General features: G+C 44.5%; 1 protein-coding gene across 2 annotated transcripts in view; it reads left to right on the forward strand.

The window, feature by feature from the left end:
* Nucleotides 1-22165, forward strand: part of FXN (frataxin) — a 33878-nt gene extending 11713 nt beyond the window's left edge. The window contains exons 3-5 of one of the 2 annotated variants that reach the window (XM_032290948.1): nt 4981-5101; nt 12389-12486; nt 21554-22165. In XM_032290948.1, the coding sequence (XP_032146839.1) occupies nt 4981-5101; nt 12389-12486; nt 21554-21704 (370 nt within the window). In that variant the 3' untranslated portion in view covers nt 21705-22165. Of the gene's footprint in view, nt 1-4980; nt 5102-12388; nt 12487-16600; nt 16782-21553 lie in introns of those variants that run through there. The other variant, XM_032290947.1, reaches the window with a different exon arrangement.
* Nucleotides 22166-27104: the final 4939 nt, after the last annotated feature.

Consider the following 27104-nt stretch of genomic DNA (forward strand, 5'->3'; position numbering starts at 1 on the left):
ATGCCAGTTCTCTCCTGGCTTCCTCTTTTCTTGTTGCATCTGCTAAAAGCAATAAGAAGCCACCCATATTCAGGAACCTTCTAACTGTCCCCAGAGCTATATGCTCAGTAGGCATACTGCTGGCCCTCCAGGTTATCTGAGACTCAGATTTCCAGAGGGCTTTGCATGGCTCACAAGGTCTGAAGAGCCTCTGAGCCTCCCAGCCTGCTGTGTCTGTTCATCGACCCTGCCACAGTCTCAAAGGGGCACTGCACACTGCACACTGCATGTTTGAGGCTTTTGCTTTGGTGGCACCCATTTCCAGCCCCAGCTTCCAGCATTCCTCCCCCAGCAGACTCTCTGCTGTTTTCCTCTTACCCGTTCCAGCAGTCCTGGGAGGCTGGCTAGGGCCCTTGCAGGATGCCCCAAGTCCAGCTCCTTCTGGCCTGTGGGAAGCAACCCTTGACCTGCCATGTGGAGGAAGATAGCCTGCTTCTGCCAGGGCCCAACTGTCTGCCGGCAGGTAACCTTCCAACCTCTTCACTTTGGACTTTATAACTGTCAGGTATAAAGCTAGTTGTATTTTTATGTTTCTCAGATTCTTCAAGACACTTATCAACCAACCTCTCCTACCCATTCTGTTCAGCTCACTCTCAGAACACACCGTATCAGGCCACCCACTCTTTTTAAAGGACAGCCCCTCACCAATCCAATCAGCTAGCCTTCCCCACATTGTTTCCTTGAAGTGGGTAATGGACTGGGTGGGGAAGGGGGGTCATATGGCAGATCTGTATGTCTTTTTTTTTTTTTTTTTTGAGACAGAGTTTCACTCATGTTACCCAGGTTGGAGTGCAATGGCGCGATCTCGGCTCACCGCAACCTCCACCTCCTGGGTTCAGGCAATTCTCCTGCTTCAGCCTCCTGACTAGCTGGGATTACAGGCATGCACCACCATGCCCAGCTAATGTTTTGTATTTTTAGTAGAGATGGGGTTTCACCATGTTGACCAGGATGGTCTCGATCTCTTGACCTTGTGATCCACCCGCCTCAGCCTCCCAAAGTGCTGGGATTACAGGCTTGAGCCACCGCGCCCGGCCTAAAGATCTGTATGTCTTACAGTAATTGTCCAGCAGCTCCTGGTGTTTTACGTTAGGTCCCTTGGAAACTTTCAGTTAGTAGAGTTGTCTGATACATATCTTATAACCTATAGATGTTAATATATCCTCACATGGGCACAAAAGCTCTTACAAGAATGTTTATTATAATAATATTTTTATTGTTATAATTTACATGCCATAAAACTCACCATTTTGAAATGTATAATACAAGGGTTTTTAGTGTATTCACAAGGTTGTGCAGGTATCACCACTAATTCCAGGACATTTTTATTACTCCAGAAGGAAACCCTGTTTGTATTGGCAATCATTCCCCATCCCGCCTTTCCCTAGAACCCAGCAATCACTAATCTACTTTCTGTCTCTGTGGATTTAAAGTAATTTTAAATATGAAAAATAGTATCTATAAGAAAATGTATTCAGTCACAAGCATACAGCTTGATGAATTTGCAAAAACTGAACATTCCCATGAACATATTCATGTAAGCTCAAGAAATAGAATGTTACTGGCCCCTGCAAGCAAGCTGCCTGCTCACTTCTAGTCATCAACCCTTCCCTCTCTTGCTTCTAGTCATTTACCCCTCAGAGTAACTACTGTTCTGATTACCAATAGCATAGATTAGTTCTGCCTGTTTTTTTACTTTATAGAAACTCTCATTAAGTATAGACATGTTTGTGTATAGTTTCTTTCTATCACAATGATGTTTGTGAGATTCATCCCTACTGTTCCTATAGACAATTCTATTTTGCAGTGTAGTATTCCATTATATGAGAATACCACAATTTGTTTTTCTACAGTATTGCAAAGGAATACTTGGGCAGTTTCCAGTTTGGTGCTATAGGATAGTTATGATACAAATATTTTAGTATAGTACATGTCTTTTGGGGAACCTGGGTACACATTTCTGTTGGTTGTACCCCCTAAGAGTAGAATTGATGGGTCATAGCTTGTAAATGCATTCAACTTTAGTAGATACTGTCCAACAGTTTTCCAAGTGATTGTCCAATGTACTTGCCTATCAGCAGCATCTGAAAAGTCTAGTTGTTTCTTTGCTTGGCCAGCTCTTTTTTATTTTATTTTATTTTACTTTAAAGACAGCATTTCACTTTGTCATCCAGGATGGAATGCAGTGGCGTGATCACAGCTCACTGCAGCCTTGACATCACTGGCTCAAATGATTCCTCCCACCTCAGGCTTCTGAGGCACTAGAACTACAGGCATGTGCCACGCCCAGATAATTTTCCAGTTTTTTGTAGAGACAGGGTCTCACTCTGTTGTCCAGGCTGGTCTCAAACTCCTGGGTTCAAGTGATCCTTCTGCCTCGGCCTCACAAAGTGCTGGGATTACAGGTGTGAGCCACTGTACCCAGCCCATGGCCACCTCTTGATACAATCTGTCTCTTTTCTTTTCTTTTCTTTTTTTTATGTGAGAAGTGTTAAATAATATTTATTTGATATTACACATAAACCACACTAAAATGTCTTTCAATAAGTAAAATGAACCATTTAGATACAGAAAATTCTAATTGGATTGGCACAGTTAAGGCCAAAACTATAGTAGACATTGCTACCTTACCTTTATCCCTTGCCTTTAAGACACAAATAAACACAAAATACATGTGAATCTTGCCTGGCTCTGAGATAATGAAGGAATTTCCCCCAATATTTAAATATATTTACATAACCAGTTATATAAATCTAAATATAAAAACAATCTCCAATAGGTTTAAGATGGCATTCACCATCTTTGTGAAAAGTTGAACATTACTAATGAAATCTGATCATATCTTTAGTAGAAGTAAACAGTGATAGCATTAACTGAATCAAATTACTTTTTTTTTTTTTTTTTGAGATGGAGTCTAGCTCTGTTGCCCAGGCTGGAGTGCAGTGGCACCATCTCGGCTCACTGCAACCTCCGCCTCTGGGTTCAAGCGATTCTCCTGCCTCAGCCTCTTGAGTGGCTGGGATTACACACCACCATGCCTGGCTAATTTTTGTATTTTTAGTAGAGACAGGGTTTCATCATGTTGGTCAGGCTACTCGCGAACTCTTGACCTTATGATCCGCCCACCTCAGCCTCCCAAAGTGCTGGGATTACAGGCATGAGCCACTATACCCAGCTACTTTTTTCTTTGAGATGGAGTCTCACTCTGTCGCCCAGGCTGGAGTGCAGTGGCACAATCTCAGCTCACTGCAACCTCCACCTCTGGAATTTCAGCCATTCTACTGTCTCAGCCTCCTGAGTAGCTGGGACTACAGGCATGTGCCACCATGCCCAGCTAATTTTTGTATTTTTAGTAGAGACAAGGTTTCACCATATTGGTCAGGCTGGTCTCAAACTCCTGACCTCAGGTCATCTGCCCACCTCGGCCTCCCAAAGTGCTGGGATTACAGGTGTGAGCCATCACACTCAGCTGGCGTTCTTTATATATTCTGGATGAATCATTTTTCAAATGTATGTAATGCAGATATTTTCTCCCACTTTGTGATTTGCCCAACAAAATTTGGGCAAAAGCAAAATTTTAATAACAAAAGCAATGGAAGCATCCCTTGTGTCCAGCTGAAGAGGACTGGATAAATAACATAAAATTAAATATTATAAAAATCCATAGGTGCTAATATAGAACAATTTCTAAAACATAGTGAAAAATGCAAAATGTTTCATTTGTGTATTTAAAAGAATATAAAAATAGAAGGATACAGAAAGCCTTTTTTTTGAGACAGGCTGGCTCTGTCATCCAGGCTGGAGTGCAGTGGCTTGATCTCAGCTCACTGCAGCCTCCGCCTCCCAGGTTCAAGCAATTCCTGTGCCTCAGTGTCATGAGTAGCTGGGACTGCAAGGTCGCACCACCATGGCCAGCTAATTTTTGTATTTTTTACATTTTACTTTAAGTTCTGTGATACATGTGCAGAGCGTGCAGGTCTGTTACATAGGTATGCATGTGCCATGGTGGTTTGCTGCACCTACCATCCCATCATCTAGGTTTTAAGCCCCGCACACATTAGATATTTGTCCTAATGCTCTCCCTTCTCTTACCCCCCGCCCCTGACAGGCCCCTGGTATGTGATGTTCCCCTCCCTGTGTCCTTGTGTTCTCATTGTTCAACTCCCACTTATGAGTGAGAACATGCGGTGTTTCGTTTTCTGTTCCTGTGTTAGTTTGCTGAGCCAGCTTCAGCCATGTCCCTGCAAAGGACATGATAATTTTTGAATTTTTAATAGAGATGGGGTTTCGCCACATTGGCCATGTTAGTTTCAAACTCCTGACCTCAGGTGATCTGCCTACCTCAGCCCCCCAAAGTGCTGGGATTGCAGGTGTGAGCCACCTCCCTGCCTGGCCCAGAAAATTAATTGTAGTTGCATCTGGGGATGGGGGCTGCCTGTTTCTTTCTGTAATCCCTTCTGTGCTGTTTAAGTTTTTACTTTGGGCTGAGCAAGGTGCCTCATGCCTATAATCCTAACACTTCAAGAGGCGCGTGGATCCAGGCACCACTGCCGAGGCGCATGGATCACTTGATGTCAGGAGTTCGAGACTAGCCTGGCCAACATGGTGAAACCCCATCTCTACTAAAAAATAAAATAAAATAAAATACAAAAATTAGCCAGGCATGGTGGCTACATGCCTGTAATTCCAGCTATTTGGGAGGCTGAGGCAGGAGAATCATTTGAACCCGGGAGGCAGAGGTTGCAGTAAGCTGAGATCATGCCACTGCACTCTAGCCTGAGTGAGAGAGTGAGACTCCATCTTAAAAAAAAAAATTTACTTTTTGCAAGTTGTTTTCATCAATTTAATAAATTTAAATAAAAAACAAAAGTATAAATTTGATATTAACAAAATGGAAGCATTTGGTAATCATATATTTTGGGTTTTGTGCTTCCCCTGCAGCTCTCTAGATGAGACCACCTATGAAAGACTAGCAGAGGAAACGCTGGACTCCTTAGCAGAGTTTTTTGAAGACCTTGCAGACAAGCCATACACATTTGAAGACTATGATGTTTCCTTTGGGGTACCTCTCAACTTCTTTTAATTTTTCTGTTTCTCCCATAGAATTTTAGTTCACTCAAATGAAGAATTCCCCTCTAGCAGAGCTAAGCATCAAGTAGCATGGAGTTGTGGGTAGGATTAAAAGACTAGAGTTTGGCTGGGTGCATTGGCTCACGCCTATAATCCCAGCACTTTGGGAGGCCAAGGTGGGCGGATCACCTGAGGTCGGGAATTTGAGACCAGCCTGACAAACATGGAGAAACCCCATCTCTACTAAAAATACAAAATTAGCCAGGCATGGTATATGCCTGTAATCCCCGCTACTCAGGAGGCTGAGGCAGGAGAATCACTCGAACCCAGGAGGTGGAGGTTGCAGTGAGCCAAGATCGCATAATTACACTCCAGCCTGGACAACAAAAGCGAAACTCCATCTTAAAAAAAAAAAAAATACTAGGGTTCAAGCTGCAGCATACCTCTACCAGGCTTGTTGTGATGCTGGGCAAGTCACTTAGCCTCTCTTACCCTCATTTTCCAGCTTCACTGGATACCATGAAGACAAATCAGAGAGGGGCCTGAGTGTGTGTTTGTCAAGCAGGCATGCATAAGGAACACCAAACTAGACCCATAGTTCTTCAGCAGGAGTAAGATAACTGCCCAAGTTATTCAGATTACAAGGACGTGAGCCCTGCTTCTGTGAGACAGTGATGGGGTAGGTCGGGGTACATTTCTGGGAAGCATATTTTTGAAAAGCTCACCTGGGATTCTAATATGTATTCCCAGGTCTCATTCCTAGAGATTTTGATTACTTGGTCTGGGGTGTGGCATGGTCTGAGCAGGGCATGGATTTTTAAGCTCCACAGATGATTCTAATGTGCAGCTAGTATGAGAACTTTTTTTTTTTTGAGGGAGTCTCACTCTGTTACCCAGGCTGGAGTGCAGTGGTATTATCTCAGCTCACTGCAATCACCACTTCCTGGGTTCAAATGATTAGCCTGCCTCAGCCTCCCAAGTAGCTGAGATTACGGGCACCTGCCACCACACCCAGCTAATAATTTTTGCATTTTAGTAGAGACAGGGTTTCACCGTGTTGGTCAGTCTGGTCTTGAACTCCTGACTGCAAATGATCCGCCCTCCCTCAGCCTCCCAAAGTGCTGGGCTTACAGGCGTGAGCTATCATGTCCGGCCTGGTGTGAGAACTTCTAAGTTGGATGAAACATTAGCCCCAGATCTTAGAAGCCAGGGAAGTGCTGGTCTTTATCGACTGGCCACCAGGTGGCAGATTTGAGCAAGGGTCTGCCTTTTGGTTTAGAATTATTGCTTAGGCCTTAGAGTAGTTCTTTTTTGCCAGTGGGAGAAAATCCCTCGAAGATGGTTTTGTTTGTTTGTTTTGAGACGGGAGTCTCTCTCTGTCATTCAGGCTGGAGTGCAATAGCGCGATCTCGGCTCACTGCATCCTCCGCCTCGGGTTCCAAGCAATTCTCCTGCCTCATCCTCCCAAGTAGCTTGGGTTACAGGCATGTACCCCCACACCCAGCTAATTTTTGTATTTTTATTAGAAACAGTGCTTCACCATGTTGGCCAGGCTGGTCTCAAACTCCTGAACTCAAGCAACCCTCCCACCTCAGCCTCGCAAAGAGCTCGGATTACAGGCATGAGCCACCACTCCTGGCCCCTTGAAGATGTTAATCCTCTTGATGGCAATTAACTAATACCAGGAAATGTATAGACAGGGCTTTAAAAATGCTGGCACAGACAGCCCTAGAGGTCCGGGAACCCTTACAAACTAACCTGCCAACTTGAGCATCCACAGACTGATTAGAGGTGGGAGAGTTAAGGGCCTCCTCTCCCCTAGCCTCCACTAGAGCCTGTAGTAACTGCAGGAAAACCAAGTCTCAGGCTAAACTCTGCCCACACATGCTATGAAATGAATGACATTAATGTCCGCTCTTCAGGTTTATATGAGGATCAGTTAAAATGACATAGGTAAAAGTACATCCTAGCAAGTTGGTATCTACTTTAGAAATGTAGGAGGTCGTATGTGTGTGAAGCCTCCTGACTCAACATGCCACCTTATATGTGTCTGTTTCTACAAGTGAGCTGCTGACACAGTAATCACTATTTTTGCTCCTGCTAGATAGGGCTGATCTTAACTAGGAGGAGTCCATAAGACTCACCAGCTGTGGCCACTGCCTGTGCTGATTGGCTAGTGTCTGTGTCTCAGCAGCTGCTACATATTTTGACAATCCCCCTGCACTTAAGGCCATGCACACTCCTAAAATAGACTCAGATTGTCTAAGGAATAATGATAATGATGAAGAGAAAGCCCTCTTTATCTGGTCTATTTTTAGTCAGTTCCAAAAACATTAAGAATTTCTGCTGAACTAATGCAGCTAGTTTCTTTCCTGTTGCCACTTTCCTTCCAAAATAGTTCCAAGATCTGTGGGGGAAAAATTTTAATTATAGTGAGTGGACTGGTGGGAGGAAGTTCAGCATTGGGGTTTTCTGCCCTGTGTACCTGCCCTTAACTTGGGCAGATGGCATCACAGTGCGTGGTCATCATCCACCATCTCACACTCATTCACCATTTGACCAGTTGGTCATTCATCCGCAAATGTCCTTTTTGCAGGAGGAATGGAGGTGCTAGACCTGCAGATGCTAGCATAAAAAGACAAATCTCCTGCCACCAAGGTGCTTAAAGTAGTGGTGGTCAGGGAACAAGCAAGCCGACAGGCAGCTCTGAATGCAGAGGCAGGAAGCACCATGAGGCAGTGGCACCCACAGAGGGGCAGCAGGGTAGAGGTGAGCGGGTCTTATGTGGGGAGGGAGGAAGTGGACTGCAGAGAAGATGCCAGTGGGTGGAAATAGCTTGAGAGCTGTGCAGCTAGAAGGGTTCTCACCTTTGTTTTATTAATATGCCCTTTGTGGTGGGGGAAAGGCCAGGCGCAGTGGCTCACGCCTATAATCCTAGCACTTTGGAAGGCCAAGGCGAGTGGATCAGGAGGTCAGGAGTTCAAGACCAGCCTGGTTAAGATGGTGAAACCTCATCTCTACTAAAAATACAAAAAATAGCTGGGCACAGTGGCAGGAGCCTGTAATCCCACCTGGGTGGCAGAGATTGCAGTGAGCTGAGATGGAGCCACTGCACTCCAGCCTGGGCAAGAGTGAGACTCCATCTGCAAAAAAAAAAAAAAGAAAAAATGCCCTTTGGGAAAGACTGGCCTGATGCCTGGAGTTACTCAAAAGATTTCCAATTCTAATAGGAAAGAGTCAGTTTTGGCTTCAGTGATTGCATGTACACCCCCTGATTCACTGTCTGCTGAGGCATTGTGGTGATGGACACAAGAGTGGAGCCCTTGAGCTCGCATCAGCCCCGAGTTCTTGCTCTGAGTCCTCGAAGGAGGCAGGAGAGAGATCATGGGAGACAGGCATGGTGAATGTGACTTGCCCAGGGCCCACCGCTGATCAGTGATGAGACCGGACCTGGAACTCGCCTCTTATACTCAATCCTCTGCCCTTTCTGCTGAATGGTGGCCCTTCTAGTATAGGGCGCAACACACAATTGTGGCATTTAGGAGCCCCAAAGAGGACAGATTACCAATGATTGTGTGTTGATTCTTTGAGCTTGTTATCTCATGGAAAAATAATTTATAAAACTCTGGCCGGGCACTATGGCTCGCCCCTGTCATCCCAGCACTTTGGGAGGCTGAGGCAGGCAGATCACGAGATCAGGAGTTTGAGATCAGCCTGGTCAACATAGTGAAACCCCGTCTCTACCAAAAATACAAAAATTAGCCTAGTGTGGTGGCACGCACCTGTAGTCCCAGCTATTTGGGAGGCTGAGCTAGGAGAACCGCTTGAACCCAGGAGGCAGAGGTTGCCGTAAGCCAAGACCACGCCATTGCACTCCAGCCTGGGTGACAGGGTGAGATTCCGTCTCAAAAAAAAAAAAAAAAAAATTTTCTGTGTATGGGCTGAGTGGAAAATGGGGAGTGAGTGTTAATGGGTGCAGGGTTTCTTTTTGGGGCAATGGAAATAGCCTGGAATTAGATAGTAGTGGTGTGTGCACACTTTGTGAAATACTAAAAACTCCTGAAGTGTACAGTTTTAAGAGACATTTGTTTATTTATCTTTGAGACAAGTTCTCTGTGTCACCCAGGCTGAAGTGCAGTGGCGTGATCACTGGTTTTGTAGCCTCAATCTTCCAGGCTCAGGCGATGCTCCCACCTCAGCTACCGAGTAGCTGTGACTATAGGTGCGCACCCTCACACCCAGTGAATTTGTAATATTTTTGTAAAAGCAAGATTTCACTATGTCGCCCAGTCTGGTCTTGAACTCCTGGACCCAAGCGATCCTCCCACCTCGGCCTCCCAAAGTGCCAGGATTATAAGCATAAGTCACTACATGCAGCCTCAGTTTTAAGAAACTGTTAAATAAATGAAATATAGTCATACTAAAAAAGTAAAAATGGATTTCAGGAAAAAAAATGTTTTTTAAACAAACTTATGTATAGTATAATCCTAGCCCTTTTATTTTTTTTTATTTTTTAAGACAAAGTTGCCCAGGCTGGACTGCAGCGGCGGGATCTTGGCTTACCGCAACCTCCACCTCCCAGGTTCAAGTGATTCTCTGTCTCAGCCTCCCAAGTAGCTGGGTTTACAGGCATTTGCCATCATGCCTGGCTAATTTGTTTTTTTAGTAGAGATGGAGTTTCTCTTGGTAAGAGTGAGTCTTGAACTCCCGACCTCAGGTGATCCGACCACCTCAGCCTCCCAAAGTGCTGCTCCCAAAGTGCTAGGATTATAGGTGGGAGCCACTGCGCCCAGTAATCCTAGCCCTTTTTAAAAAATCCTTTCAAAAACTGGCAGTCAAGTCATAAAAGGACAAATACTTATGATTCCACTCATGAAGTAGTCAAAAGTAGTCAAAAATCTTAGAAACACCACCACAAATATATAATTTTTATTTGTCAGTTGAAAAAACAGATGAGTCAAAATTATAGAAACAGAAAGTAGACAGGTGGTTACTAAGGGCTGTGGGACAGGGAAGTTAGTTTCTAATGGGCATAGGGTTTCAGTGTATCTCTGCTGCTGTGTATCTCTGCAAAAAAGTTCTAGAGTTATGTTGCACAGCAGTGTGAATATACTTTACCATACCCTTAAAAATGGTTAATATGGTAAATTTAACTTTATGTGCTTTTTACAGTAATAAATTTTTTTTTTAATGGGGCCTAGTACAGTAGCTCACACCTGTAACATAATCCCAGCACTTTGGGCGGCCGAGATGGGAGGATCACTTGAGGCCAGAAGTTTGTAACCAGCCTGGTCAATATAGTGAGACCCCATCTCTACAAAAGAAAAATGTTAAAATTACCCAGCCGTCGTGCCTGTAGTCCCAGCTCTCAGGAGGTAAGGGCTGAGGCTGAGAATCACTTGAGCGTAGGGGTTTGAGGCTGCAGTGAGCCATGATCCTGCACTACCGCAACCTGAGCAACAGAGCAGAACCCTGTTGTAAAAAACAAACAAAAACTGGCAGCTGATACCTAAGAGTGAATATCTTTTATCGCTAAAAGATAAAAAAAGTAAAAAAGACACTTTTTTAGAAAGAACAGTGTCTTTGGACCCATACAAACCTGGATTTCAGATTAGCTCTGCCAATTACTACTAAGTACTCTTTACTGTGAACCTCTGTTTTCCTCATCTGTGAAACTGGAATAATGAATCCTACCTCCAACAATTGTAGTCAAGTTGGAAACAATTTACACAAAGTGCCGAACACCTAGCATGGCACAGCAGGAACTGAGCAAATAGTGGTTAATGTTTTTATCAGCGTTTTCGTTTTCTTTATGCTATCTGCGTTGCTGACATCTGTATCATTTCTATACATTTCTTTTTGAATCAGAAAAAAAGTTATTAAAAAAATAACCCAGTAGTAACCCTTGTCCCATTCCTATCAGTTATATTATTATTGTTACTACCTCTGGCATTTAGATAGCTTTGTTTGTCTTAGAAGAGCATTACAAACAAATAACCTCTTTGTGTTTGGGGTTTTTTGTTTTGTTTTGCTTTGCTTTTGAGACAGGGTCTCACTCTGTCTCCTAGTCTGGAGTATAGTGGTGTTATCTCAGCTCACCGCAGCCTTAACCTCTGGGGCTCAGGTGATCTTCCCAATTCAGCCTTCTGAGTAGCTAAGGCCACGGGCGCAAGCCACCACGCTAGGCTAATTTTTGTATTTTTAGTAGAGACAGGGTTTTGCCATGTTGCCCGGGCCGGTCTGAAACTCCTGGGCTCAAGCAATCTGTCTGCCTCGGCCTCCCAAAGTGCTGAAATTTCAGGCATGAGCCACCATGCCTGGCCTAAATAGCTCTCTGTATTTGCAAAAGTGTGTTGTGAGAATCATTCAGGGCCTCTCAATTGGATGGAGACTCTAGAATGCACAGAAAAAGGCTGCCACTGTGTATCTCTGCAAGTCACGCACAAGATGAGGAACAGCAGGCTCCCTCCTGCTTACCAGTTTCAGTACAGAGAACTGAGCCCTGTAGCTGTCTCTTTCATACCCCACCCATTCTAAAGAGACCACAGGCCTTAGGAGTAAAGGACTCTTGTTGAAAAAGAGTGTTTTCAAATTTAAATGAGCATTTATTGGTCAAAGATGGATCAACCAGTCTTTTGAAAAATTCAGGGCTCTTTGGAGAAAAATAAAGCCTTGGAGGAGTGTCTGAGTAGCTTGATAGATGCGTGGGAAGGGTCTGGAAATAAAAAACTTCATCTGGAGTTTCTGCCTTCTACCAACAGAGCCGAAGCTACTGCTCTTCTAAGATAAGCAAAGCAGGTGGTTTGAGTACTTCTTTCCTTTCTTTTACTTCTTCTGTAATAGACTTGTCATGTCTGATGTTTGGGCTGATGTGGTACTCTAATAGAGTTAGAGTCTGCATTTTTTACTGTTCTCTGGTATGTTGTGGTTGATAACAGGGCAACAAACCAGCAGTCCCAGATGCCAGCACCAAGACCTCAGACAGGTCACTTAGCTCTCCAAGCTTCATCACCATTCTCACTTTGCAGACCTCACAGGGAACAGAAAAGCTCTATAAGATACAACATCATTATGACTAATCCTATTCTGATTCTGAAAGCAAAGCTCTTTCTACACAAACTCCTATTTCTAAATGCTGAATTAAACATATTTCTCTATGGTGTATATTGTATACTTGTAGAAATGGCAAGTGTTGAGATAAAACATGAAGCATTGATGACAAAGTGCTAACTTTGTCTTGTTTTAATTTCTTCATGCTTTTTTCTACCGAATTCCCTAGAGTGGTGTCTTAACCGTTAAACTGGGTGGAGATCTAGGAACTTACGTGATCAACAAGCAGACGCCAAACAAGCAAATATGGCTATCTTCTCCATCCAGGTATGTTGAGAATTCAGCATCTGTAATCCTTAAAGACTTCCACAATGTGACATTGTGGACCATTTAAGAAATGTTGGCTGAGCACGGTGGCTCACACCTGTAATCCCAACACTTTGAGAGGCTGAGGTAGAAGGATCACTTGAGGTCAGGAGTTCAGAACCAATCTGGGCAATACAGTGAGTCCCTGTCTCTGTAAAGAAAAGAAAAATAAAGTCACGGTTAAGCATGGCAGCTCACACCAATAATCCTAGCACTTTGGGAGGCCATGGCCTGTGGATCGCTTGAGCTCAGGAGTTTGAGACCAGCCTGGACAACGTCACAAAACCCTATCTCTACTAAAAATATAAAATTAGCCAAGTGTTGTGGCACACGCCTGTAGTCCCAGCTACTTGGAAGGCTGAGGTAGGAGAATCAATCGCCTGAGCCCAGGAGGTGGAGGTTGCGGTGAGCCAAGATCACACCGCTGTACTCCAGCCGGGGCAATAGAGCAAGACTCCATCTAAAAAAAAAAGTCACTTTTGTATGTTAATATCCTTACAAGTGAACCTTTTCTGATATTTTACAGCCTCTGTCATTCTCAGTAGGAAAGTTTACTCTAGTTATATAACTTCTCCCTGCTGACAAATTTGCCTACTGTAAGCAGGTATCAGGATATTAAGAAGGTCTGAAGTGAGTAGTTTCTAACTTTTCCAAATCCAGCCTAGACAGTTTTCATCTATTAAATCATTGCCGACTTCAAAAAAAAGCTACTTTTGATCTTGTAGCATTTGAACAGTGGTGTTTTGTCTTCAAAGCAAGTGAAAGTTTGACCTCTACTTGTTTTGAGCATTTCCGGTAAAGGGTTATTTGAATTCCCTTTGCAGGGTTGGGTTGTGTACCCTGTGGAGGTGGGAGAGTGTTTTATGTTGTTGCTCTGGAGCATTTAATCCCTCCTGCCTTTTCCAATAATGCGCTTTCAATCTAGAGGAATAAAAGATTGTGTTGGAGACACAATGCAGACTGCATAGCATCTGAAAGCCTGAGAACATGCAGGGCGAGGCATCCCTCATCCCTCCTCAGCCTGGCTGCTGTTGAAGTGGTTGTAAGAAAGGGAAAGAGAAATGCTCACAAAGCTCTCAGAACCAGTCATTCATTAGCGGTTCCAAAGAGAGATGTTGACTGTGAATTGGGAAAGAGCCAGATAAAACTGGCATAGAATTCTTTGAAAGACTAATGGTATTTGCATTTTTAAAAAATTATATCCTTATGCAACAATCTTGCATGTTCTTCACATGTCCCCAAAACCTAAAATGCAATTAAAAAAAAAACTATATCCTTACTCTGCTCCCTAATATTGACATCATTTTTCAGGCAATTAATATTACACCATTTATCATTCTGTGATTTGTAATGCTTTGTTCAGAATAAATAGTGTTGTGCTTCCTTTCCTCACGCTGTTATCCAGGAAGTACATTAGAGTTCAACAGAAAGCACTGGAAATCACTGTCATTCTAGGAAGGCCCTATTTCACAGATCGTATTGGTTTTTAGACCCAGTCAGCGTACTAGAGGTTGAAGGATTTTTACCTCTGTGGTCCAGTTAGCCTTTGTAGCCTCAGTCACTCTTCCTGACCCTGGCCGTGCTTCGGCCTGTGCATTCTTATCCTTCATCTCCTGGGAATGAGGTGGATTGGCCCAGTCCAGCGATCACTTTTGGTGATCAGTGGCTTTGTAGATATCAAGCAGGCACTTTTCTTTATGGTGTATATTGTAGACCTGTAGAAATGGCAAGTGTTGAGATAAAACATGAAGCAATGATGACAAAGTGCTAACTTTGTCTTGTTTTAATTTCTTCATTACCCCAAATGAATTTTCCCCACATCTGGAGACTGAAAATGTCCATATGGTATTTGGACACTCTGCTCAGCAATAGGCTCCTACCGGAGCTGTGTTCAGAAGCATATGCTGCTGGATAATAATAACTTCTTAGAAATTCAGGTGTTCTATTTTAAAATCTGTCATTCATATGGGAATTTGGAAAGATCTGCTGAGCAAGCCATTTACTGTCACAAATACTATTTTCCTCAAAAAAAGTGGGGGGAATATGTATATATAGGGGGGCCAGGGTGAGACCCAATAGGTGCCTCCGCCGGAGCAGGCCACACCCAGAGACCACAGGCTCCCCCATCCACCTCAGGCACCTCCTTTTCCTGCACCCAGTTTCTCACAGATCGAGAGTCCACCTCCCAGTAGGAGCTGGGCAAAGGGAGGCCGAGAAGCAAGTCCTGAGCATAAGCTCTCAGTGCCTCTGTGGAAAAGTGGGGGATAGAGGCCGAGCCTCTCTGCTGGTCACTGGAGGCCAGGATGCTGCCTGTCTAACACAGCCATCCCACCCTGGGCCCTCACCACCAGGGTGGCTCTCCCCACTCCTGGTCTGCTGCCCACACAGACTTCAGAATCCGGAAGAGCCAGCGCGACCCTGGCTGTCCCACACCTGTCTTCTTGGAAGGAGCAGGCTGGAGTGCTGGAGCACCGTGTAGCTGTGCCTGTGAGAGCACAGGATTCTGCGGCAGGATCCCATGGCTTTGGGCTGTTGTCGTTTTTATACCTGTGGTAAATGACATGACCAGACTCGATAATGTCTGGAGAAACCTCTGTAGAGGAGCAGGAGGTTGTGGACATGCTGTGGCCCAGGCAGTGGCTGCCGGGCAGTCGGAGCCTGCACCCGCCCAACTTGGCCAAGGAAGCCCCGATACTCTCTATGGAAAAGATTTCCAGAAGCTGTTGTGTCAATAACAATGCCTCAAAAAACAAAACAAAACAAAACAAAACCCTAAAAATTATCAGCAATAAAGATCATCCTTGAGTCTGATTTGGAAACTAGGGTGGAATTCTGCAGAGGCATTCAACTAGCAAGATGCCACCCTCATAGCCAGATCTGCAGGCCCCTGCCATCAAGCCAGGAAGATGCTCCGTTCAGCACTCCTCAGCTTCTGCTTCTAGTTTCAGAGGTCTCTGTATTGGAGGGGTTTTAAAGCTACAAGGGCCTTTACCCACTTACTCTTACTCACTGATGTGAATATGGAGGTCCAGTGGGGAAAGTGACATGTCCTAAGTTAGAGTAGAGTCAATAAGAAAACAGGACAAAAGTGACTGAGCCTCTAGCATATAATGTGCATTGATGAGCTACTGGAGATAGGGAGATGAAGGAAACACAGTCCCATCTTCAAGGAGCTTAATCTAGCAAAGGAGACAGACTGTTTGTCGGTGGGACCAGGCTTCCCTGCAGCAGAAGGAAACTCGAAATCGGTAATGAGCCTCAGCAGGGACAGAGGCAGGCCACCACACTGCCCTGAGAGGATCGCATGTGGACGCGGGGCTACAGCCTGGCCCTGCTCTGACCCACTAGCTATGCCGTAGGGCCAGGTGGCGCCTGGAGTGGCCAGTGCTGAGGGGCTACTGTGAGCTCTTTCCACTCCCCCAAGGCATTGCATCATGTCACTTTCTGTTTACACAGCAAAATCAGGATAGAATTTTCTAGAACAAGGGGTGCCTCCCCTCCCCGCAGCCCAACAGGTCTACAGTGATGTTGGGCCCTGGTTTGTGTTAGAGACAGAACACCCCCCAGGGTCCGAGTGGTCATCTGTGGCCCACACACCACTGGCAAGTGGAGGCAAAGCTGTGGAGCCCTGGGGAGCCACAGAGGGCCTACTGGCTGCCACAACACCCTACTCAGCTGCTGCTGGCCCTCCTGTGGGCGGCAGTGCTAATGATATGCAGAATCCTGGGACTAGTGCCGGCGAACCGGTAGATACCCTGAGTGACCCAGGCATGCACTGCTGTGGTGGTCTTTACAGTCAGGAGATGACACGCTGAGAAGGGGAGAATTAGCCCAGGGTGAGGTCTACAGAAAGGCCAGGGCCAAGATACAGCCAGCGCCTCAGGCTGGTGATGGCCTTATGTCGACCATGCGGGAGGCCAGTCCTTGACTGCTCCAAACTCTCTTCTCAAGGGTTCCAGATGAAATGAGCAGGTCCTCCCGTCAGGGTCTAGGTTAGATTCTGAAAAAGCATGAAAAGCAGGTCTCCTGAACTTCCTTAGTTACTGATGCAAAGCACGTCCTGCATGCTTCACAGCACCATGGAGATCTTCAGGAGCAAACCGCAGATGATCCGAATGACAGCACTGACGGTCAGCAAACTGCAGTGGCCTGACCAAGAAATTGCAAGACAGAAGCAGTGCTTGCAGGCAGAAAAGGAGAAGAGGGGGCCAGACACGGTGGCTCACGCCTGTAAACCCAGCACTTTGGGAGGCTGAGGCAGGTGGATTACTTGAGGTCAGGAGTTTGAGACCAGCCTGGCCAACATGGTGAAACCCTAAAAATACCAAATATCTCTACTAAAAATACAAAAATATAGCTGGATGTGGTGGCAGGCACCTGTAATCCCAGCTACTTGGGAGGCTAAGGCAGGAGAATCGCTTGAACCCAAGAGGCGGAAGTTGTAATGAGCTGAGATCGTGCCACTGCACTCCAACCTGGGTGACAGGGCAAGATTCTGTCTCAAAAAAAGAGAAGAAGGAAAGACCAAGGCAGGAATGAAACAGGCCATGAATGTTGGAGTAAAGCAACTGACCTCCCTGCCCCACACGCCACTGAGTGTCCTGCCTCTGCTCAAGGGTGATACGATGGGGACTTGTCAGTGGAAGGGAACAGGGACGCTGGACATGGTGGTCCCTCATGTCCCTCTTGTCCCCCAGCCACAAGTCCCTCTGAAGAGTGTGGATGACAGTCGTGACTTAGGTGCATCTTTCGAATGTCCTGAGGGGAAGATTGTAGAAGCAAACCAAAGAACTCACAGCTCAAGTCCAAACTCTGCTTGGGGAGTAGGCCTCTGCAGGATGCAAGGGCACAGAGGGAGACGGAGCCCCCTAGGCTACAGCTGATGCTGCCCTCTCTGCCTGAACTGCACCAAAAACATGTGATGAGGCCATAGCGGGAGTCCACAAAGGCAGCCGCCTGCTGCCCAGACCTCTACCAGAGAATAAGAAAGGTACATGAAAACTTGAACTGCACCCGTGACCAAGAAGATGGCCCAAAACCTGGCCCAGGAATTGAAGAAAGACACTTCCAGTTGTCAGGGGGAGAACCTCTGCTATAAGAAAATGGCCCAGGGGGCAGGCACAGTAGGTCATGCCTGTAATCCTAGCACTTTGGGAGGCCGAGGCAGCAGATCACTTGAGCTCAGGAGTTCAAGGCTAGCCTGGGTAACATGATGAAACCCTGTCTCTACTACAAAAATTAACTGGGCATGGTGGTGCATGCCTCTGGTCCCAGCTACTTGGGAGGCTGAGATGAGAGGATTGCTTGAGCCTGGGAGGCGGAGGTTGCAGTGAGCCTAGATCACACGGCACTCCAGCTTAGGTGACAACCCCATCTCAAAAAAAAAAAAAAAAAAAAAAAGAAAGAAAAAAGAAAACAGCCCAGGAAGGCTGGATGGCCACCGTGTCTGCTGAGAGAGTGCTCCAGACACTCTGAAAAGAAAATGACCACAACAGGCAGAAACGGGCTGACTATGAGGCCAAGTTCCAGTCTTTTCCAAGTGGCCTTTGGCTCCTGGGGCACCACCCACAGCTGACAGGAGCCCAGAAGTGCCCTTGGGATCATGGGCTGCCAGGGACCCCATGAGAGAGGCAGGTCAGAATGTGAGGGCTTGGGTCCAGGGCTCCAGCTAGTTTTATTCTGTTTTCCTTGTAGCTGGGTCCAGAGACTCAGCAGAACAGCAGCCAGTCCTGCTCCCTTTGAAACACTTTTGATTGATCTCTTGTTAATTTAGCAACTATTATTAGTTGACTTGCTCTTATTGAAGTTTGATTGATAGTGTTAGGAAGGCACAATTTTTCAAATAAAGGTTGTTTAATATAAAAAAAATTTTGATTTTTTCCTCTTAGCTTTTCACATTGGTTTAAAATATCTTTGATCAGGCTGCATTTCTAATTTTTTTGGTTTTTTTTTTTTTTCATTTTAGTTTTAATTAAAAATAACTCTTTTTTATCAACATGGGGTCTCACTTTGTTGCCTAGGTTGTCTTAAATTTGTGGCTTCAAGCAGTCCTCCCACATCAGCCTCCCAAGGTGCTAGGGTTACGTGTATGAGCCACTGCACCAGCCTGTTTTGTTTTCTTAAGTTGACAACTTTTCAGGTCCTGTGGATCAGCGGTCCTTCCTCCCACCTTGCCCACCCTACGGAGATTGCAGGATGGAATAAAAGAGAGTTCTAGGAACACTTGGGCATCAGCTTCTGTGCTCACAGTGCCTAAGGCAGTGTAGAGGGGCCTGGAAGTTACTTGGGCTCTGCCTGGCAACCTGACAGCAGCATCAGAGTATAGGGCCAAGGGGGCGGTCCTTGGGCTTGGTGTGGTTAATTATGTGTGTGGTCCTTTTTATGTGACCCTGATGGTTTGCTTCACTCATTTTTTGTTTTTCGTTTTGTTCTGTTTTGTTTTGTTTTTTGAGACTGAGTCTCTCTCTTTTGCCCAGGCTGGAGTGCAGTGGCACATTCCTGGCTCACTGCAACCTCTGCCTCTCAGGTTCAAGCAGTTCTGCCTCAGTCTCCCGAGTAGCTAAGACTACAGACGCATGCCACCACACCCGGCTAATTTTTTGTATTTTTAGTGGAGACAGGGCTTCACCATGTTAGTCAGGATGGTCTATATCTCCTGACCTTGTGATCTGCCCGCCTCAGCCTCCCAAAGTGCTGCGATTACAGGTGTGAGCCACCACACCTGGCCTGGTTCACTCATTTTTTTTATCTCCATACTGGGAAGAGGTTCTAGCCCCAGTATTTGGTTAATAATGCAGGAATTCTTGATGCTTTATAGCCCAAGCTTCCCTTCCTGGGGAGTTCCTCCTCGCCTGGGTCTTTGGAAAAGCTCTCCTTGAGTGCTCAGGCAGACTCAGGTGCCCTTTCTTCTGGGCTCCTGTGCACTCTGCTCTTACCTTCATCAGGGTGCCACATGCACCAGCGTTATCTGCTGCCATGGCCACCCATCCACAAGGCCATGAGGAAGTGGAACGTACATCTGGTATACCAAGACATGGCAGAAGCCAGCCTCCAATCTGTTCACACAATGGTGAAGTACATGTGCCATTGTTCACTGGATGAGCTTGAAGTAGATGAACTAGCCCACCAGGCTCTCAACTTCATGAATTTAACATTTAATTAAGAAAAATGTTTTTTAAAAAATAATAGTTTAAGGCCAGGCGCAGTGACTCATGCCTGTAATCCCAGCACTTTGGAAGGCCAAGGTGGGCGGATCACCTGAGGTTGGGAGTTTGAGACCAGCCTGACCAACATGGAGAAACCCCGTCTCTACTAAAAATAAAATTAGCCAGACATGGTGGTGGATACCTGCAATCCCAGCTACTCGGGAGGCTGAGGCAGGAGAATTGCTTGAACCTGGGAAGCAAAGGTTTTGGTCAGCCAAGATCGCACCATTGCACTCCAGCCTGGGCAACAAGAGTGAAACTTCATCTCATAAAAAAGATGATTACTGGGGTGCTGGGAGAGGAAGGAATGGGGAATAACTGTTTAATGGGTATAGTTGGCTGTCTGTATCTGTGGGTTCTGCATTTGCTATCCAACCAACCATGGATCAAAATATTTGAAAATGAAAACCGGCTGGGCACGGTGGCTCACGCCTGTAATCCCAGCACTGTGGGAGGCCGAGGCGGGTGGATCACGAGGTCAAGAGATCGAGACCATCCTGGTCAACATGGTGAAACCCCGTCTCTACTAAAAATACAAAAAATTAGCTGGGCATGGTGGCGCGTGCCTGTAATCCCAGCTACTCAGGAGGCTGAGGCAGGAGAATTGCCTGAACCCAGGAGGCGGAGGTTGCGGTGAGCCGAGATCGCGCCACTGCACTCCAGCCTGGGTAACAAGAGCGAAACTCCGTCTCGGGGAAGAAAAAAAAAAAAAAAAAAAAAAAAAAAGAAAATGAAAACCACAGTAAAACAACAAAAATGATACATATAAAAAACCAATATAACAACCATCAACATAGCCTTTACATTGTGCTAGGCATTATAAGTAATCTAGAGATGACTTAAAGTATACGGGAGGATGTGACTAGGTTAGATGCAAGTACTGTACCATTTCATATCAGGGACTTGAGTACCCACAGATTGGGGATCTGCAGATCCTGGAACCCCTTCTCCATGGATACCAAGGAACAACAGCGCTGGGTCTCCCTTTGGGGTGCTGCAGATGTTTTGGAGCTGGATAGAGGTAGTGGTTGCACAACATTATAAATGTACCAAATGCCACCGAATTGTTCATTTTTAAATGGTTAATTTTATGTTATATGAATTTCATTTTAATGACTAATAATAGTATAGGTAAGGCACAAGTTGCATTAGAGGCACAAAAATGGCCCTAATTTTTAAAACGCTGCTCTAGCATAGAAGGTATCATATGTAAGGTAGCAAAAGCTAGAGATCAGAGTGTGATACCTGGAGACTTTATCAGTAAAAGTCAAATGATTTTTCACGTTTTGAGAATCATTCTGGGAATTGTTCCAGAAGATATATTGAATAAATCTTCTTAGATGCTATGATAAGACACCAGGGCTGGGCGCAGTGGCTCATGCCTGTAATCCCAGCACTTTCGAGAGACCGAGACAGGTGGATCATGAGGTCAGGAATTCAAGACCAGCCAGGCCAACATGGTGAAACCCATCTCTACTGAAAAAAACAATACAAAATTAACCAGGTGTGGTGGCACATGCCTGTAATCCCAGCTACTCGGGAGGCTGAGGCAGGAAAATCGCTTGAACCCGGGAGGCAGAGGTTGCAGTGAGCCAAGATTACCCCACTGCACTCCAGCCTGGGCAACAAGAAAGAAACCCCATCTCAAAAAAAAAAAAAAAAAAAAAAAAGAAGACAGAAATCAGATGTATACTGTAGTTCATTTCATGTTATTTTCTGGAGCTTTACTCCAGTCAATTTCATGGGGGCAGCGTTTGTGGAATCAGCGGTTCATCTGAAGGGCTGCGCTGTGGAATTACTATGTGTTTGTTTTTGTCTTCCAGTGGACCCAAGCGTTACGACTGGACTGGGAAAAACTGGGTATACTCCCACGACGGCGTGTCCCTCCATGAGCTGCTGGCTGCAGAGCTCACTAAAGCCTTAAAAACCAAACTGGACTTGTCTTCCTTGGCCTATTCCGGAAAAGACGCTTGATACCCAGCCCAGTTTTAAGGACATTAAAAGCTGTCAGGCCAAGACCCCAGCTTCATTATGCAGCTGAGGTCTGTTTTTCTGTCCTTTTTTTTTTCCTGCTTTTGAGGACAATTGGACTATGTGTCACAGCTCTGTGGAAAGAATGTGTTGCCTCTTACTTTGCCCCCAAGTTGTGATTTTTAATTTCTACGGAAGATTTTTTTGGATTGTCTGATTTTCTCCCTCACATGACATCCCTTATCTTTTATAATGTCTTATGCCTCTACCTGAATATTTTTAAGGTTGTTAACCTTTAAAAAAGCAAAATAATAATAAGGAAAAATTCCAGGAGAAGAAATGAGTTGTCTTAACTCTTCATTTTTTGAAGGATTTACTGCAAGAAGTACATGAAGAACAACTGGTCAACCTGCTCACTGTTCTGTCTCGAAATGAGACACATTAAAGTGTAGTCTACAAACGTTCCCGGGCTTCTTTCAAAGTGTAAGCCCTTCTGAGCTCTTTAGTATTGAAGTATAGAAAGCAACTCACATGAGAAGCCCATTTCTTATTTGTGCTTTGTGACTGCCAGGGTGTGGCCTGCACTGGGTTGTCCAGGGAGACCTAGTGCTGTTTCTTCCACATATTCACATATCTGTGTGTGTGTGTATACATACATATATATTTTTTTCTTTTTTTAGTTTAAGGGTTAGTATGGGATCAGCTGCTACAAGAATGCAGAAAAATCTTCCAAAGACAAGAAAGGAGGGAAAAAAGCCATTTTCATGAGCTGAGTGATATAGTGTAATAAACAAAATCACGGAGCTGAGGAGGTGCCTTGTAAACGTGAAGGGGCATATAAAGGAAAGAGATACTCATGTTGATAAAAAGAGCCCTGTTCCTAGACATAGTGCAGCCACAGAGTAGTTGCCCCTTTGTGGACAAGTTTCCCAAAATCCCTGGACCTCTGCTTCCCCATCTGTTAAATGAGAGGATATATCATGGTTGATTCCCAGCATTCAGTGGTCCTGGAAGCAGCCTAACAGGCTAGCCGTCATTCCCATTGGGTAGATGAGGGGATGACAAAGAACAGTTTTTAAGCTATATGGGAAACGTTGTTACTGGTGTTGTCCTATCAGGATTTCAGTTGAATTCATGTTAAAGTAATAGCCAGTCTTTGTTGTATCCTTACTGGGTTAAGCCTATTATACCATATTACCTCATTTTAATTTTTACTGACCTACACTTTATATGTGAAACAACAAGGCTCCAGGACATCAAAACTCATGCGAAGTTATGCTCATGTTATATTATTTTCTTACTTAAAGAATGATTTATCAGTGGCTGGTCACTGTGGCTCACGCCTATAATCCCATCACTTTGGGAGGCCGAGGTGGGTAGATCACCTGAGGTCAGGAGTTTGAGACCAGCCTGGCCAACATGGTGAAACCCTGTCTCTACTAAAAATACAAAAATTGGCTGGGTTTGGTGGCACATGCCTATAATCCCAGCTATTCTGGAGGCTGAGGCAGGAGAATTGCTTGAACCCAGGAGGCAGAGGTTGCAGTGAGCCAAGATCTCACCACTGTACTCCAGCCTGAGCAACAGAGCGAGACTCGTCTCAAAAAAAAAGGAAGGATTTATTAGTGACAAATTTATATTAATATGTAGCACAGGCTTTTCAATGGGTGAATAAAAACACATTCCATTATAGTAAAATAAAAAAAGTCAAGCTGGGAGCAGTGGTATATACCTATAGTCCCAGCTATTCAGGAGGCTGAGACAGGAAGATTGCTTCAAGCCAGGAATTGGAGATCAGCCTGGGTAACATAGCAAGATCCTATCTTTTTTAAAAAAGAAAAACTCTTAATAAATAAAATATTTAAAATAAGTAAAATATTTTCTTTCTTCTGAAATAAAATTATTGTTTGAGTCTGATGGAATTGTTTAAGTGCAGTAGGCCAGTACCAGTGAGAAAATAAATAAAATTGTGTGTGTGTGTGTGTGTGTGTGTGTGTGTGTGTGTGTGTGTGTGTGTTTATTTGCATCTTGCTTCTGAGGAAAGAGACCCAAGCATCTAGAATCCCCTCTGCCTTGGCTTCCACACTGCATTTTAATAGAAGAAAAGGCTGGCCAACTGGAGCCTCCTTAATCACCTTCCTATAGATAGCAGGCATAGTATGGGGGAATCTCTCCGGAAGGCATTATTTTTACTTAAACAAGATCAAACCCCCATCCCATGCCTACTCCATGGACCAAGACTCTTTCACGTGTAATATCTAGAGTTGTAAGCCTATATAAAGGCAGAGCTTTTCTTTGTTAGATGAGCTTGGCTGTTAGACAACTATGTTACCTTGCTCCCAGCCGAATAAATCACCTGTTCCTTCGTAGTTCGGTGTCCAAGAGGTCTGTTTCTCATGGCTGCTCTTGCTTCACTTCTACTGAAAGTTTCATTGCACCCCACTTACTTAGAACTTATTGGTCTATTCAGGGTTTCAACTTCTTCCTGATTTAGGCTTGGGAGGATGTGAATTTCCAGGAATTTTTCCATTTCTTCCAGGTTTACTAGTTTATGTGCATAGAGTTGTTTGTAATAATCTCTGATGATGGTTTGTATTTCTGTGCAATCTGTGGTGATATCCCCTTTACCGTTTTTTATTGCATGTATTTGATTATTCTCTTTTCTTTTTTATTAATCTGGCTACTAGTCTATTTTGTTGATCTTTTTGAAAAACCAGCTCCTGGATTTATTGATTTTTTGAAGGTTTTTTTTGTGTCTCTATCTCCTTCAGTTCCGCTCTGATCTTAGTTATTTCTTGTCTTCTGCTAGGTTTTGAGTTTTTTTGATCTTGCTTCTCTAGCTCTTTCAATCTTGACGATAGGGTATTGATTTTAGATCTTTCTTTGCTTCTCATGTGGGCGTTTATTGCTATATATTTTCCTGTATACACTGCTTTAAATGTGTTCCAGAGATTCTGGTACACATTCTGGTTGTGTCTTCATTCTTGTTGGTTTTGAAGAACATCTTTATTTCTGCCTTCATTTCATTGTTTATCCAGTCAACATTCAAGAGCCAGTTCAGTTTCCATGAAGCTGTGTGGTTCTGTGTTAGTTTCTGAATTCTGAGTTCTAACTTGATTGCACTGTGGTCTGAGAGACTGTTTGTTATGATTTCCATTCTTTTGCATTTGCTGAGGAGTGATTTACTTCCAATTATGTGGTCAATTTTAGAGTAGGTGTGATGTGGTGCTGAGAAGAATGTATATTCTGTGGATTTAGGGTGGAGAGTTCTGTAAATGTCTGTTAGGTTTGCTTGGTCCAGGTCTGAGTTCAAGTCCTGGATATCCTTGTTAATTTTCTTTTTTTTTTTTTTTTGAGACAGAGTTTCACTCTTGTTACCCAGGCTGGAGTGCAATGGCGCGATCTCGGCTCACCGCAACCTCCGCCTCCTAGGTTCAGGCAATTCTCCTGCCTCAGCCTCCTGAGTAGCTGGGATTACAGGCACGCGCCACCATGCCCAGGTAATTTTTTGTATTTTTAGTAGAGACGGGGTTTCACCATGTTGACCAGGATGGTCTCGATCTCCTGACCTCGTGATCCACCCGCCTCGGCCTCCCAAAGTGCTGGGATTACAGGCTTGAGCCACCGCGCCCGGCCCTATCCTTATTAATTTTCTGTCTCGTTGTTCTGTCTAATATTGAATGGGGTGTTAAAGTCTCCCACTATTATTGTGTGGGAGTCTAAGTCCCTTTTTAAGTTATTAAGAGCTTGCCTTATGTATCTGGGTGCTGCTGTATGGGGTGCATATAAATTTAAGATCGTTAGCTCTTCTTGTTGCATTGATCCTTTTACCATTATGTAATGTCCTTCTTTGTGTCTTTTGATGTCTGTTGGTTTAAAGTCTATTTTATCAGAGATAAGAATTGCAACTCCTGCTTTTTTTGCTCTCCATTTGCTTGGTAAATCTTCCTCCATCCCTTTATTTTGAGCCTTTGTGTGTCTTTGTATGTGAGATGGGTTTCCTGGATACAGCACACCGATGGGTTTTGGCTTTTTATCTAATTTGCCAGTCTGTGTCTTTTGATTGGGGCATTTAGCCCATTTACATTTAGGGTTAATATTGTTATGTGTGAATTCGATCCTGCCATTTCGATACTGGCTGGTTGTTTTGCCCATTAGCTGATGTAGTTTCTTCATAGAGTTGATGCTCTTTACCATTTGGTATGTTTTTGGAGTGGCTGGTACTGGTCATTCCTTTCTATGTTTAGTGCCTCTTTCAGGAGCTCTTGTAAAGGAGGCCTGTGGTGATGAAATTTCTGAGTACTTGCTTGTTCATAAAGGATTTCATTTTTCCTTCACTTGTGGAACTTAGTTTGGCTGGATATGAAATTCTGGGGTTATAAGTTCTTTTCTTTAAGGATGTTGAATATTGGCCCCCGCTCTCTTCTGGCTTGTAGGGTTTCTGCTGAGAGATCTGCTGTGAGTCTGATGGGCTTCCCTTTATGGGTAACCCGACCTTTCTCTGGCTGCCCTTAGCATTTTTCTCCAGCATTTCAACACTGGTGAATCTGATGATTATGTGCCTTGGGGTTGCTCTTCTTGAGGAATATCTTTGTGGTGTTCTCTGTATTTCATAAACTTGAATATTGGCCTGCCTTGCTAGGCTGGGGAAGTTTTCCTGGATAGTATCCTGAAGAGTATTTTCCAGCTTGGATTCATTCTCTCCCTCACATTCAGGTACACCTATCAAACGTAGATTAGGTCTTTTCACATAGTCCCATATTTCTTGGAGAGTTTGTTCATTCCTTTTTACCCTTTTTTCTCTAATCTTGCCTTCTCGTTTTATTTCATTGCAGTGATCTTCTACCTCTGATATCCTTTCTTCTGCTTGGTCAGTTCAGCGGTTGAAACTTGTGTATGCTTTGTGAAGTTCTCGTGTTGTGTTTTTCAGCTCTGTCAATTCACTTATAATCCTCTCTAAGTTGTTTATTCTCGTTAGCATTTCCTCAAATCTTTTTTCAAGGTTCTTAGTTTCTTTGCATTGGGTTAGAACATGTTCTTTTAACTTAGAGAATTTTCTTATTACTCATCTTCTGAAGCCTGATTCTGTCAATTCATCACACTCATTCTCCATCCAGCCTTGTTCCCTTGCTGGTGAGAGGTTGTGATCCCTTGTAGGAGGAGAGGTGTTCTGGTTTTGGGTGTTTTCATCCTTTTTGTGCTGGTTTCTTCCCATCTTTGTGTATTTATCCACCTGTCGTCTTTGTAGTTGTTGACTTTCAGATTGGGTCTCTGAGTGGATGTCCAGTTTGTTGATGATGAAGTTATTTCTTTCTGTTTCTTAGTTTTCCTTCTAACATTCAGGTCCCTCTGCTGGAGGACTGCTGAGGTCCACTCCAGGCCCATGTTGCTTGGGGATCACCT

The sequence above is a fragment of the Sapajus apella genome, unplaced genomic scaffold, assembly GCF_009761245.1.
Source record: "Sapajus apella isolate SASKATOON/1434 unplaced genomic scaffold, GSC_monkey_1.0 scaffold24, whole genome shotgun sequence".
In the NCBI taxonomy this organism is placed as follows: Eukaryota; Metazoa; Chordata; class Mammalia; order Primates; family Cebidae; genus Sapajus; species Sapajus apella.